This window comes from Anarrhichthys ocellatus, unplaced genomic scaffold, assembly GCF_004355925.1.
Source record: "Anarrhichthys ocellatus isolate YVR2014 unplaced genomic scaffold, GSC_Weel_1.0 scaffold737, whole genome shotgun sequence".
NCBI lineage: Eukaryota > Metazoa > Chordata > Actinopteri > Perciformes > Anarhichadidae > Anarrhichthys > Anarrhichthys ocellatus.
The window spans coordinates 1-16,234 of record NW_022280711.1 but is presented as its reverse complement, the minus strand read 5'-3'; the positions used below and the strand labels follow the sequence as shown (position 1 = coordinate 16,234).

The following is a 16,234-nucleotide window of genomic DNA, read 5'->3' as shown; positions in this document are numbered from 1 at the left end:
GATATTTTTAGAGGACTTTCCCCCCTCCCCCCAATTCAAATTAAAGCCCCACAGAATGAATTCTAACTGGAATGCTTGTGATGAAGCCTCTCATTTTAGTGTCAAACATTATGATTCTGTCTCCTCTCCCCCTTTCTCACCCACCCAGTCCCACCCTTTCAAAATAAAAGCCCCACAAATACAAGATTCAATCCAAGAGTATGAATCTAAAATGCAGAAAAGAGTAGCGCTAACTCAATTGAACCTGAACGACACTACCGGTAACATTGGCGTGTGTATATTGTGATTTCTTCGGGCAGTAGAAGCCACACTGTCAAAATTTCTTTAGGAATTTTCTAGTTTCTCCTGTTGTATATTTTCACACATATATTCCCTTTGTCTATCCTATCATTAGTTAAATATAACACATTAGACGCAGTATCTAGAAAATAGCCATCATGCAAACATTTCAAGTAAATAAACGGCTTATAAAAATTTTAAGATTTTTCAAAAAATATGCAGACAACATGGCCTTCAAAACATATAAACAGTTATCACAATCACAAAGTTAGTAATATGATTTCCTAGTGTCAGCACGACTCAACTCTGATCATAAAATCCAGTTGTAAAGCCTCATGACAAATTTAAACCTGCAATAAAAAACAATTTGTGAACGCAACATTGGCATCACCTTTAAAGTGTAGATGATGAACTTGTTTGCAAACAGTTCCTTATTTCCACATTGGAGCGGTGTCTGTCTTCCTGATGCGATTTTGCACTCCACTATTCTACATTCTATATTTCCCATCTGAGATCTCAATCACATCTTTTAATCTTGCTTCTAAATAGTTAAGAGTGTCTGTGTCTGAAGATCTCTACATGAAGAACTGAGCCAGCAGGTTGGCCATGCCCAGCAGAATCAGGAAACTGTGGAAGAGGGCCGAGGGCCAGCGGAGAACCCCCTGCCTTCTCAGGGAGATCATGTGGACTAAGGCAGGAAAGACAAACACTAAAGCCAAGCCACATGTTGCTCCAGAAAACCTGCACAGGGAGACAGAGAGTTGACATCAGTACAGAGCATTTAGTTTACAACAGGCCCTCTTGTGCGTTAAACTGATTTTTTTTTTTTTTTTTTAAATGACTTGATGACTTTGCATCCTCATGACAATTCAAAAAATAAATTAAAAATCCCAATCTCTAAGGTAGAATTAATTTTATTTAGCAGCAATGAGGGTGTAATGAGGCTGCTTCTGGGTTCTCACCGGGCTCCGTTCCTCACAGTAGTGGACAGATTCTCAAAGATGGTTCATTTCATTCCTCTACCCAAGCTGCTTTCAGCCAAGGACCAAGGCCCAAAGTTCATCTTCCAATTCTGGAAGGCCTTCAGCTCTCTCCTCAGCGCCATGGTCAGTTTCTCCTCCAAATACCATCCATTCCAATATTGATTTGGACATTGATTACAATGGCAAGGGTTGACGCTTCGAAGCATTTGGGTCAGCCTTAGAAATATTGTTTTAAGTGCATTTCCTAAGCAGTGTTCACAATTTAGTAAAGATAATCAGATTTGTGATGGAATGGAGAGTCTGAAGAAGCAGTTCGCAATGTGTTTGCAGTGCGTTTGGTCGACACCTAATGGAATGGACAGTGTGGCTATCAGGGACTGCCTGAACACACACATTGCTGTACCTCTCAGCCTATGCTACAGGTTAGTCCCCCTCAGCTAGTGAAAACAGCTGCTTAATGATTGCATATTGTGTTGTTAGGCCTGAAAAAAAAGCATGCCTTACTAACTTTAGGTTTAGAAACGTAGTAGTGTAGTCTGGACGGAGATCATTTCAAAAACGCCGCTGAAATGCTGAGACGCCGTGTGGACGGAGATCGATTTAAACGTATTGTGTGGATGTAGCCTTAGGCCGGGAGGAATCAAACAAATCAAGTAGCATCATGGGAAATCTAGGATCCAGTGTTTTTACATTAACTCCATAGTATGGAGTTAAAGTCTAAAAAAAGTGATCAAATTCTTCATATAGTGAGAGATAATTTAATACATTTCATCATTAAAAATTATTTCATTTATTGTCAATTTAAACATTTGTTTGTCCATCTTATTCATATCATCATGACCCATCTTGCCCTCTATATCTACAGAAGCACAATGCTGAAATGCTGCACAGCTTTTTTAAAGGAGTATTAAAGACATGTTAGATTTGGCTACATCTATCTACATGCAGAAATATTGTCACAACTGCCAAACATTTTTCATACCCTTCATGATCAACATACAAATGTCAGACACCAGTTTATTCAAGAAAATAAAAACTATCTTTTGGACTAATTCTATTTGATTAATGAATTATTTGCTATCATACAGTGTATGCGACTAGGGAAACAAGTTCAAACAAACCTTATGATGGATCCAATATTGGGATAAAACTTGGCCATCAGGACACCAGATCCAACAATTAAGATGTTCAGTGCCAGAACGTGGAAGAAACTAAAGAGAGACAATGTGAAAACGTCTGATATTCTGGAAGATTGGAAACAAGAGCCTGAAAATAGTGTTAGCAAGTTCATCTATAGTCAGTGTAATCCCAACAAACTGCAGGTTTATGAAAGCCAAATTTCACATATTTAGGCTTTTGTTCCGTTTTATTATTCCCATCCAGCTTGTTTGATGTAAATCTGTTATAGTTTACAACACTTTAAGATAAATACATTGCTGTGCAGGTCCGCTTCCATGGAAATGACAAGAATTTTAATGATAATGTCCTTCAATGCTACCTGGGGTAATGGTTGCCAAAGATCTGGCCCATGACCTGGACCCGCACCAGGTATCCCAGCAGGGGGTAGACTGTGATCATCTGGAACAACAGGAAAGTCCGAGCCACAAACACCATCACATCACTGCTGGGGAAGTTATCTAAGAAATTCTGTAGGCGAGAAGAAAGTAGTGGAGAGTTTGCAATGTGGGGTTTGTAACGAATCTGTACGGAAGCTACAGTCACGGTAGATAACAATATGACTTTAACGCAATTTTTAAATGTTCATTTCATGCTCATATTTCTTAGAAACTAATGAGCACATCTCTGGTAAACACAACATTTAAAGTGATGCTTTTTTATAGGCAGTATGCAGCACATACTGATTGAGTATGTAGTATGCAGCAGGGGTTGTGTGTACCAAATATTTTCCGTCACTGATGGATTTTCTTTAATAATGACCAAAAAATTTGAAGGCTGTCTGTCATTTTGAAGGACTGGAAGGTCAGAGAGCGGCACTCTGAAGCAAGTGTTTACAGGATTGGGTAATCCCACATTAGAAGAGTCTGGTAAATCCAGTCTTCATACATGTCATCATTCACCCATTCATACACTGATGACAGGGGCTACCATACAAGGTGCCACACTATCTGACATTCACACCCATTCATACACCACACAGCCTACGGAAGTAAAGGGTTAAGTGTCTTGCCCAAAGACACATAGACATGGACTAGCGGAGCCGGGATTGAACCATCGATCCTCTGATAGGACGACCCTGCTCCACCACTGAGCCACAACTAACCCATTGAGGTTTTTCAGGCACAACTAAATGTATGAAATACAGGAAAAAGGAACTTCTCCTTCTCAAACAGAAGTAAAATGGTGAAATAGTGGCACTATTTGATCCCGATCTGCAGCAAACAAACACTTGTTCTTGGCCAGGGACAAGTTATAGTTCAAATTTATGTGTCAAAAACCATAATAAAAAATAAATCTGACCGGTTCAATGCAGTCTTTGAAGAGAGGAGGTGAGGGAAAGGCAGCAAAGATCAACACTCCCACGTACAGATAGGTCAGCCCCACTAGAAGATAGGCCACAGACAGGTCCCGCACCTGAAAACACCAAAACACATCCACCTTAGGCTGGGCAGCACTTTACTTTGTATTCTCAGATCAATAAAATGTTGTGACTGAATGTGGTTGCTATTTTAATCGAAGACTCTTTCCTTCCCATTTCTGGAGGGACGTTACAAGCACTGACAAGGACTCGCATAATTCACTCAAAAATAATAAGAAACAACTTTCAAACAAAAACAAAGTCAGCAGAGACCACATTAGAACACTATAATGCCAAACATATGTTTGTGAAGCTGGGCAGGAGCATGGGTGGACAGGGCTCACATTGTTCTCTTGGTGCTTGTTGCTCTTCATTAACGTGATGATACAGTTGTGAATGAAGAAGGCCAGAGTGAGGACACCAGTGAACTGAGGGAAGAGCAGTCTGAACTCTGAAAGACAGAAATTATACATTTGCTACTGTACAGAAACAGAACTTTCAGATTATGAGATCCGCTGTATGCAAAAATATATATTTTGGCCCTAGGGTGGCACCAGAGGAAAACTCACGGAGTGCCCAGAATGGAAATGTTTCTTGGTCTGGGGAGCACCCATGGGCAGAGTACATTTAATGTCAAGCTCCAGATTTTAATAAAATCTTGGATGCGTGAAGACTAGCGAACCTCAGTTGAATGAAAACATGCCAGCTAGCTGCTCCACCGTACTGCCATAAAGCAGTTCTGCTTATGGATCAACAACATCGTCTAAGGATTGATGATGAAGACATTAAAAGGGATGCATACCAGTGTAAGAGGAAAGACCCTTTACAATCTGAACCTCATATATAATTAGACTGCAGTTAGCCAGAGTGCATCTACTAGGTTCATGCGAGGTGCTGTAGAAAGAAGCATTCAAATCTGCAGGAGGTTTACCTGGAACATAGAACTGGGTCGTGTCAAACCAGTGGAACTCCAGGTGGAAGCCGAGGTGGACAGCTTTGATAGTGACCAGCACGATCAAGTAGACCACTGATATGGTACCTAGACAAGATGGAATGATGCAACAATGGATGGATGAATGGTGCAGCACAAAGCATAATCAGAAGGAAAGTGCCCGTCCTTCTCAAATGGTTCTGTGTAACAAACTATCTGGCAGCTCAGGTTACAACAATCAGGCTAATTGAGATATATTCACATCATTTCTAATATTATATGATAACTATGATAGAATTGTCCAATCAGTGTGACCAATCAACATGAGAAATATAAGATGATTATTCATAGATCAGTGTCGTATGCTTCTAAGGCTTCACACAAATTGCTTCATTTAAACAGAGATTATTACAGAAATGTGCAGTAACTGTTACTGTCGGTGCACAGGAACTGATAACTGACTATTGTCAATGTGCACAGAATCACATCATCACAAAACTTCTCAAGACTTGCAAAACAGACAATGCACAGATTTTATTCTGAGCTAAGAATGAATTCACAGTCTGTGATATTTAAATGTGAAGGATATTGCTGAGACAGTGTGTCAGACAGCTCCTCCAGGCTCAACAGGTTATTTATGAAAAGCTGTGGTTAGGCCGAGAGCGCATGTTACACAACTAACCCAGTAACTGACCCAGAGTTTAAGTGATCTCCGTTTGTGAAATTGAAAACTCAAGAGTTTCCCTCAACTCAACAAACCTGCTTACTGGAACAGAGTTCCAGTAAGCAGGTTTCCGCACATATTACTTGATTACTATTTATTACTTGATTACTATTTATCCTCAACATGCTGGCTTGCTGAGCCCACACACCGGCACTCAGATGTTAGGTTTCTTGAAACAGAAGTGAAGCGTGTTTCAGTCATGAATCCAACACACTGACCTGGCTGCCAAACAATGGAAGCAGCTTTTATCTTTATCTAGGGTTCAAACACAATCAAAGATCTAAAGAAGCCCACTGTGATCCCCACACCACTGCTGTGTTGACTTTCAAAACACCAAAGGAGTTGGAAATAAATGTTGGTGTCACAATGAGAGCTTTTTTTTCCAACACTGCTACACACTCTTCATATCATTGATCTTAGCTTACCCAAGAACGTGAACCTGGCAAAGAAGGAGGCTGAGCGGAAACAGAGCAGCGGCAGCAGCAGGGTGATGAGGTACAGGGGGACGGTGTTGGTTTTGCTCCACCAGTGATCAAAAGAGACATCAGAAGTTTCATTTCCACTGTTACCAAGGTAAAGTGTGACGATGGTGGAGTTCCCTCCAGGGTTAGTGTTTGGAAATGGACAGATGACTGGTAAAAAAACAACAACAACCATCCGGACAGTCATTTTACTAACTGAAAAAGGGTTTTTTCCTACTTGAGATTGAGGAAACAGCTAGCGATTTTTTATAATATGAAGTGTGCAGAGCACAACACAACAAGTGCATTCACCTACATAAGATCATTTAAAAAAGGACTGGTTAACATTTTTAGTGACCTTATATTTTGAGTGATAATATTTTAACTACTACTACCATAATAATGAAAGGGTGACATAAAACAATGAAAGCTTACTGTAACCAAAGTAAACCCCACAGTCAAACAACTTCATCAGCTTCACCATTGTCTCTAAAACAGATGCCTGTGTGCATGCGAGTAAATACACCAAAGCAAGTTCAGCGATGTCAGGTTCCTGTTCTGACTGTAACGTTATTCTAAATATCACTCATTTTGAGATTTTCTTTCTCATTTTTGGTGAAGAGTTTAGTGGCAAGACTGGAAACAGGGAGAGAGAGGGGGCATGACATGCAACAAAGGTCTCAAGGTTGGAATCGAACTGGTGACATTGTGGTTATGTGGCATGCACAGTAACCATTCGTGGCAACCCATAAGGTTGAGTCCCTCTCCGGGTTATCTATTATAATCAAATGCATAGGCTGTAAAACTGTACAGTAAAATTTTGTTTCCTGAGGTATTCTGTTCCTGTCTTTATTTGCTTAGAATCCCATGTTAGCCATCATCTGCCAACAGACAATTTAGCAAGACTAAAGGTCCCTCTACGCTGTGATTCAGGGTTGTCTCCGACCAAAGTTGACATTTGTGAGAGGAAACGTAGTCCTCAGTCTAAAACAATGGTCCTAGATCTGTGCTCAATTTAGAGCTTTGAGGACCAAAGACACTCTTTGTGTCAGAGATTTAGGACCAAATTCTCACAATTTGACTCCTGCTAAACCCCACGTGTACAACAGATTCAGAGCTGAACATTGTATAGTGTAAGTGACATACCTTTATCTGAGCCGTTGGTTCCAAACTCGGAATCTGACACGTTGACATTGTGAACATAGTCTGGAGACAGAAAAAGAAACCATCAGATCAAAGCCAAAGCTCTCGCACATTTTATTGGAACCATCTCTGCAGAAAATAACCATGATCTACGAGCAGCTGTTCTAAAGCTATTCCGGTATCACGGTATCACAGTGTTTAATTAGACAGTTATCATAACGTGCACATTTGTTTATCGACGGTATCGGGTAAACTGACGTGAGTGAGTGAGTGTGTGTGAGTTAAAGGTTCAGCCAGGAGCACTCTGGCACCTACAGTTTATGTTCATGTTAATAATCACAGCATTCTTAACAAATGATGATGTAAATGATGATGATAATAGCGTAATATTTTCTGAGATGGTTATTGTGCCAAGAAGAATACATACCCATACAACCAAAAATAGAAGTTACAAGTCAAAAGTGGTTTGAAAAATCTTAATACTGATGTGTAGTCACATTATATTTACAGAACAGACAAATAACCTATGATGTAGTGATCCTGACTGCATGAACTAGAATGCTAATACTTAATGCTCTGCTATATATCAGCTCAATACACAATCACATTCTCAAGATTTTGCAAATATCCAGTTGTTCAGTCATTGTGTCTTGCCTTGCTAGGTGTCTGTTTAAATAGGGACAAGATATACCGACTATTTTCATCACATCAAGCCTCAGCTCGCTGTTGTGGAGAACATATATGTACCACTGTGATCATGGCTTAATGTTACTAAAGATGTAACTAAACCTTTGAAGGCATAATGTGCTATTTAACATGACAGTGAACTCAATGGTGAGCACATGGCAAGGCAGACTAAAGGGCAACACACATCAGCCATGTTGCACAGCGTCAGCTCATTTGAATTACAAACCAAACGCATTGTACAGATAGAAGTAGCCGAGGTAGAGTAGCCAGAGAGTGAAGTGTTCGGATGCGTGCTGTAAAATGCTGAATTGTCTTTGATTAAATAATCAACTAAACAGAACTACAAAATGACGTGATACATCTTTGTATTGTGACTTACTGTAGATAAACTGTCCGCTGTTATAGAGGAAATTGGACATGAGGACCCAGTAAACCACCATGGCTCCAATAAGTGACACCATCGAGAAGACCAAGCTGGACCACTGGCCAAACTTGCCAAAGTAGTACCTGCAAACATCAGGGAATTCCCAGTCGGATGCGTCCACGTAGGCTGGAGAGGACACAGAGAATGAATAGATACATGTGGGATTCTTTCAGTCATGTCACAGACGATATCAGTATACTGTATGTTGATGCTCTTAATGGTCATGACTACAGGCATGCAGACATACAATCTTAAAGGAGCAGTGTGTGGTGTCTTTCGGGGGATCTAGTGGCAATATTATAATATTCATAACTTTATCTCCATTTGCGATTAATCACCTGAAACAAAGTAATGTTGCCAAGCTGACAGGGGAAAAACAACTGCGCAAACTTAACTGATGTAGGAGATCTCCGACCCTCTCTGCTGAGGATATTTATTGTTACAGAAATTGGATGTGGATTTTACAGTGAAAACAAATTACTTCTGCAACCTGCAGCTTCTCCCACTTTGCTTATTTGTAAAACACATGTTTACTGTTTATATTTGCACCACTTGTATGCTAACATTGCTCTACTAACACTACGGAGCAATGTTTTTGTGAGTGGGTGGTAACATGCCGAGAAACAAACCAGTGCACCAACAAAGGCAGGGGAGAAGTCAAAATGAATGTTAACATTGCACGTTTAAAACTAATTAGAAAAAACTGCTTTGTAATTAGCCCTCAATGATACACTTATGAAGAAACACTGATTGTTAACAGAAACTTTCATTGGAAAATATCACATAGCCCCTTTAATTTGAATCAGTACATCACACAATGGAGGCACTTCCCCTTCCTGAGAAACAGTAGGAATAATGTGCTAAATACTTTCTCTCATAACGTCAACATTGTTGCCAGCTCTCACGCTCTGACTCCGTCACGGTGCCTGAACAAATGTCCTTGATAAAGCTATGAAGGTTACCTTCACACTCAGCACAAACAATAAAAACAAATAATAATATTAAAGCGCCCACGGCTTAACGAGGGCTAATAATATAGTGTCAGTTACTTTCACTATACTCATTATTGTACCAGTTAGCTGACAACAGTTGCGTATTCCCTGAAATGCATCGATCGTTCAGCAGCTGTTGACCGTGTCTCATATTTCCGATTATGATAGTTTTGCGCAGTATGCGAAATACCCGGTGACAGTGGGGGTCCCCCCTATAAGTGTCTTTAATGAACGGGTACTTGTTTTGCTGCTATTCAACGATAAGGAACAATGAACATTTTGTCTGTTTATTTAGCTAAATCTTCCCACTTCTGTGGGCAGAGGAGACAGACAGCACCCTGGAAAGCTCCCTATTGTAGCTGCTCCCAACCGCAGGATCAGCACCTTGCAGAGCGACGATTAAAAAACAAACACTGACCCGTGCATCACTACCCCCTCGTGCTCCAGAGTTATGTTGAAGTCTTATACAGACTCAAAACAAAAGTGTATGGATGCAACTGCCAAGGAAATCAACAAGCTATAACCGCTTTGCACAGCACACGCATCGCCACGGCTAAAGTAAAGCTGAACACACTGGCCTATCTCTCTAACCCGACACACACTCGAACCTGACACACCCACATTTGTGTATCGCTGTACAACATTTAGCTTATGCACAACAGGTCTATCCCAGGTCTACTGAGTCTGGAAAGCACTCGGCTAGACTGGCAACCACGAGTCATAAAAGTGAGGCTTCTTTATTTCCCCCCCCCACCCCCCCGCCTTCTGTCAGCTCCACATCTTTAAAAAGGCTGAGAGATGATGAGACACACTGTTCAGCCTTCTTCATTGATATCCCACCAGCTGTCAAGAACATCGGAGGCTTGTTGGATGCGGAGGCTCCGTACGGATCACGGATCAACCGTGGTCCGTTACACCACGAACAGACAGTAACGTCACAGCCTCCCACGCACATAACCCACAAAAGCAACATTTAAGACTTAAGACGTTTAATATTCTTGATCAGAGACTTGTTATATTGTTTTTCATTCCCAGGCATGTTGCTCAGAGTAATCACAGTGACCAGCTCGACTGCCGACAGTACGGAGTATACTCTGTTAGGGTTTACACCAGCGTACTGCAGGCCCGGCTTAACATTAGCAAGTGTCCGGCCGAGAGAGAGGGCGAGAGAAAGAGCGTGTGTGACAATGAGTATGACTCAGCAGTAACGTTATAGCTGTGAGTGAACGTAGCAGTGCGTTTATTTGTCAGTGAATAAATGCTAATACTCTTGAAGACCAACCGTAACTTCCGTGTCTTACTTGTCACCTGCAGCTGATTCAAATTAAAAGGAGGTTTGCCTCGACGTTAGCAACAACTCCGAATCAGGTTCATTTCAGGTGGGCTGACCTTTAGGGAAGACCAGCTATTCTCCTGTTAAGAATTTTGCCTAACTTTTTAAAATTTGATTTTAATATTACTTTAACCATTAAACTGCTTGCATTAATCTGTGAAATTTCCTATTGAAGGTTGGCAGTTAAACGGTATATTATTAACTTCCCTCGATCACGCACAAAAAATAGTCCAGAGCCTTGCTGTCAATTACAGTTCTTGGAAAGAAGAATAAAAGAATAATACCCATTTATTACTTGTTTAAATGTTCTGTTTTTGTTGGACTTACGTATTGACTTGGGGGATTTGAGGACGATGTAACAACAGTAGAGCATCAGCAGGCCTGTGAAGATGAGGATGAGGACCCCCAAAGTGAAACCAGCCTATCGGGACAAAAACACCACTGACTGTTCATATTTCAGCATTTGTACTGTAAGGCAAAGTTAATGAGCATACGTACTGCAAATCAGTAATTCAAGAATAACTGAGGTCAATACAGAGCTCATCCTTTAAGTGGCTTCAAATGAGCAAAGCACTCGAAGAGTGTGGAATGAAGCAAATCACCTGCTTTATACCCCAAGGTATGCTGAGTATGGATGTGCCCATCATTGTGTTCCATATAGCAAATCTGTGAGGAGAGAAAAGCAAAGTATTAATCACAGCAGTTAAAGACATTCACAAGTACGAAGACAACATTTAGCACAGGTTGATTTCCTGACCAATTACACTGCAGACTGTTTCGCTGACAGGGCTTACATGGTGATGATACTGGGGTTTTTAGAGGAGGGGTCGCTGCCTGTCACCTTGAAAGCTGTCCCCAGTGGGCTGTAGATGTAGAGCTCTTCCGGCCCAGGGATCACATGGTTTGGTGGACTCTGAGGAAAAAACAGCCAGATACTAAAGATGAAGTCCTCACAGGGACCGCAACATGAGGCTTTTTGAAAAATTAGCTCAAACAGAAGAGCTGTTTACTGTTGAACGCTTGCTAACACGACCACTTATCTATTTGACCGCATTCCTTTCAAGGTACAGGGCACTAATGCTCATTGTTTTTGTTTGATAAATGAAAGAGGAGGTTGAAAATGTTGGTAAATAATCTGTAAACACTGGTGAAGATGGAGCCATGTCTGACAATGGAATGTGTTGTCAAATGCATGTGCATCACCACTGGTCATGTTTCCTATGCTTTAACATCTATTGACATTAGTTGCTCTGTAAATAAAACCAACACATTAAAAGCATCCTTAATGTTGCCCCAGCAATGTTGTCCAACATTTTGAGAGATATTACTGTAGCTATGTTCTAAATGACATACAGTCAGGGCCATAAGTATTTGGACTGTGACACAATTTTTCTAATTTTGCCTCTTTACACAACCCCAATGGATTTGAAACTAATCAGTCAATATGTGGATGAAGTGTAGACTTTCAGCTTTAATTCAATGGATAAAACAAAATAATCACAATAACCGTTTAGGAATTACAGCCATTTCTACACAGGCTCAAAAGTAATTGGAAAAACTGACATAATTGTTAATATAATCATTATTTTTAATACTTGGAGGAAAATCATTTGCAGTCAATGATTGGTGATGTTTATGGTGCCAGACTTCAGGCAAACAGTGAGTTTCCTCCCTTGAGATGCTATGACAGACCTTTTACTGCAGCCTCCTTCAGCTGCTGCTTGTTTGTGGGTCTTTCTGCCATTAGTTTTATCTTCAGTAAGTGAAAAGAATGCTCGCTTGGGTTGAGATCACTGACTTGGCCATTGAAGAATATTCCATTCCTTTGCCTTGAGAAGCTCTTGGGTTGTTTTCACAGTATGTTTTAGGTCGTTATCCATCTGCACTGTGAGGCGTCATCCAATCAGTTTTGTAGCATTAGGCTGAATCTGAGCAGATAGTTTAGCCTTAAACACCTCAGAACTCATCCTGCTGCTTCTATTAGCTGTGACATCAATGAACACCAGCGACCCAGATCCATTGCCGGCCATACATGCCCATGTCATACTGCCTCCACCATGTTAGACAGATGATGTGGTATGCTTTGGATCATGAGCCGTTCCTTTCCTTCTCCACACTTTTCTCTTCCATCATTCTGGTACAAGTTATTCTTGGTTTCATCTGTCCAAATAATCTGGTTCCCAAACTAGTCAGTCTTTTTCAGATGTTTTCTGGCAAAGTCTAATCAGACCTTCCTGTTCTTCAGTGTTACCAGAGGTTTGCACCTTGTTGTAATGTATTTAGATTCATGAAGGTGTCTCTTGATTGTAGACTTTAACAATGGCACGCCTACCTCCTCCAGAGTGTTCTTGACTTCGGTAGACGTTATGACGGTACACCAATTTGAACCTAATAATGGCCTCCTTCACTTGCATTGACACCTTTTTGGTCCGTATGCTGAGAGTTCCAAGGACCAACTACCAATATAACAATTTGAATCCTATTATCTGCATAATTTTTCATGAAATAGTGACAGAACAGGACACATCTGGCCAGTGTCAGACAATTGTCCAATTACTTTTGAGCCTCTGAAAATGTGGGTGGCTGTGTAAAAGTGGCTGTAATTCCTAAACGGTTATTGTGATTTTTTTGTTTTATCCATTGAATTAAAGCTGAAAGTCTAAACTTCAACCACATATTGACTGATTCGTTTCAAATCCATTAGAGTGTGTGAAGAGGGAAAATTAGAAAAATTGTGTCATAGTCCAAATACTTATGGCCCCGACTGTACCTTTACTTCATACTTTTAGTACATACTACAGCTGCCCTTACAAAGTACATACTGTTGCATGCAGTATGCTTTCAATTGGGACATAGTACTTCCTCTTAACATGGCACCTTGAACTTTGATCCTCTTCCCCATATATATGCAGCAAAAAGGATTGTTTGTCAGAATAACCAGAAAAGCATGCTGGCTAGCACACTGCAAAATGCAACTGGATATGCAGCATTAGCTATACTATGTATTGGGACATACTAAATCGTATGGGTACTGGAACGGTACACAGTGAGCATGGACAATAGGCCTTTTTACTTAATACATTTTGACATGTCACAGGATGAAAAGCACAGGTACAAATAATAAAATGTGTACTGGGCTGCTTTAGTTTTAAGCAAGCAAGATGACACAGAATGAAGTCAAGTCTATCAGCGCTCGTTCTTACCTCTGCAAAAGCAGTGAAAACCGGAGCACCATTAACTCAGAGAGAGAGAAATGAAGATTGAAGCTGCTAGTCTTTAGGTGACCTTAGAGGCCTTGCAGCCAGAGGAGATAAAAGCAGCTATAGCAGTGGCTGAAACCATCGCATTTGGTTTATTAGGGAAAGAACAACAGTCATACAACAGCAGATCGCCTGTTCAGACGTAAAACCAATATGATTGCTATGTCACCAATCGTGATATTTACAGTGAAATCATGTTATTTTGTTCATTGACGATTGCCCTAGTCTAATTAGACTACAGCTTTTCTGCACAGTGGCTTTACCAACTCTCCTTTAGCTAACAATATCTTTACCAACACAACAGACCTCTCCAGGTGCCTCGACTACAGCCAGCTCGTTACCAGGTAGCCAGGTTTAACAAATGAGTCAGCATGTGTGGCTTTTGCTGTAGATCTGTCAACAGTGCCCACAAGAGTGTGTGCTTATTGACTGCTACAGAGGAGATGGCACACGGTTTGGTGGGATTCTTTCTGATGGAAATTTAAGATCTCTCTGATAAACAGGTCTTCGATTAAAGCTGGCAAACAGAGTGCATCTCCATCTGAGCTACTAAAAACTGGGTTGTGGATTACTGGCAACATTTCTTGATGTGTGCATTGTCGTGAAGTAACGGTGTGTAGCATTTAGGGAGATGTATTGGCAGGTATAGAATATGATATTAATAAGTATGTTTTCTTTAGTGTATAAAGAGCCGGCCATCATGTTTCTACAGTAGCCCAGAACGTATAAACCAAAACACTGAAGACAGGGCCATCTGCGTTTCCACTTTTTTGTGTCGGACACCATAGATCTCTTACACACTTGGCACACAGGAGAAGTTTTAAGTAATTGCAATCTGCAACCTCACTGCTACATGACACCAAATGCTACACACTGCACCTTATCTGTATATAACAAGCTGTTGTCACATAGAAACTGAAAATAGTAGGCTTTTGCTTCCAGTTGATCCTCATTATAAAATCATATCAATGTTAATGGGAGAGCCAATGACCGCGATGAACGGCCTTTCCCACATGGTTTTATATAGTTTAGTCGGAGCTAACATCTTTTCAGCTAACTATTGTGCTCGCCTTCCCCGGGGAACTAAATAGATGCATGATTGGTTACATCCATGTTGTCGCTCCCCCATATCAAGAAAAAAATCGACATGAAGTTGAACCTCTCTCAACTCCTCCTACTCTCCTCCTCGGAGACTTGACAGTCTTTAATCGCAGGAGGAGATGTCAGAATACTATTTGGATTATATTCACAATAAATGGCAGCGTGTTGCACCGCTATTGTGTGAACAGGGGATGATTTTTTGCAAGCAAATGCGGTGATTAAAAACAAACAAATATGCCTGAACATGCTTATGGACCAGATTTGAACTGTCGAGGAGTTTTGATGACTTCTCTTTATAAGGATGCCAGAACAAAGCTGGATTTCACCATTGTTGTGCGTTGTGTGACTGTTTGGTTGCAGTTGTGGCTCTGTACTACATTTGAGATAAATAATGTGTGATGTACATGGTATACATTGAACATAGCAGAACGAAAATATGGTTAATACCAAAATAATAAACATACAGTGACTGCAATAAAGGCCAGAACATGGTGTGTGTCTAGGTCATTTGGACCATTGCTACCATGTGTCGTGTGTGAGTAAGGTACCCTTAGAGCATTAGTGCAACGGTCATGATAATCCGTACATAGCTGTGATAACTAACTAGGTCGTGATTGGACCTACCAGCAGTCTGTCAGAAGAGGCTGTCAGTCTGCTGTAGTAATGGACTCTGCTGTTGAGGATGGCAGCCTCAGCAGAGACCCTCTCCTGCGGGTCATCACCTACGATATTCCTGGGCTCAACGTGGAAAGGCCTAGAAGAAGCAGAAAAAAAAGTCATGTCATTTTTAACAGTACCCATGACACAATTTTCATAATCCATTAAATATTTAAAGGATATCATGCTCATTTCCACGTTCGTACTTGTATTTGGGTTTATACTAGAACATGTTAAAATGCTTTGATGTTCAAAGAACTCTCATACCGTCTTGTCTGAATATACCTGCATTCACCCATTTTAGCAAGTTTTAACGGAATTGCGTTGCTAAGCAACAGCTGGGGTCCATGTTTACTTCCTGTTCCTATGTCGATCACATACACATGCATTGAAATACATTGAGACACATTGAGAATGTTTTGTTTAAATCTGTGAGATCAATATTGTGTAGTTGGGACATCATAACCATATGGAAATCCTGAAAGCTTTTTAGGCAAAGTTTCTGAATACGCGCCGTGTGTATTTCTCCAAGGATTGAGTATTTTGATACTTTCACAGTTTTATAATCCACTTTGACCTGCTTTATAATAAAAAGACAAAGACAATCTCACTTTTTATAATATGGGACAATTGATACGCGCAGCCAGATGACCAACTACAGGGATCCTATAGACCAAGAGCAGCATCTGGCATTCTGTCTGTGTACAGTATATTGTTGTAAGC

General features: G+C 40.7%; 1 protein-coding gene across 1 annotated transcript; it reads right to left on the bottom strand.

Moving 5' to 3' along the window:
* Positions 1–266: 266 nt before the first annotated feature.
* On the bottom strand, positions 267–16,164 carry LOC116376950 (sodium-coupled neutral amino acid transporter 9-like). Its single transcript, XM_031838463.1, has 13 exons — positions 15,479–16,164; positions 11,288–11,406; positions 11,096–11,159; positions 10,821–10,914; positions 8,124–8,294; positions 7,061–7,120; positions 5,879–6,085; positions 4,730–4,837; positions 4,143–4,249; positions 3,741–3,854; positions 2,761–2,909; positions 2,384–2,473; positions 267–1,020 (listed from the first exon to the last, which is right to left on the bottom strand). The coding sequence occupies exons 1-13, from the start codon at positions 15,701–15,703 to the stop codon at positions 855–857; spliced, it is 1,674 nt and encodes a 557-aa protein (XP_031694323.1). The 5' UTR covers positions 15,704–16,164; the 3' UTR covers positions 267–854.
* Positions 16,165–16,234: the final 70 nt, after the last annotated feature.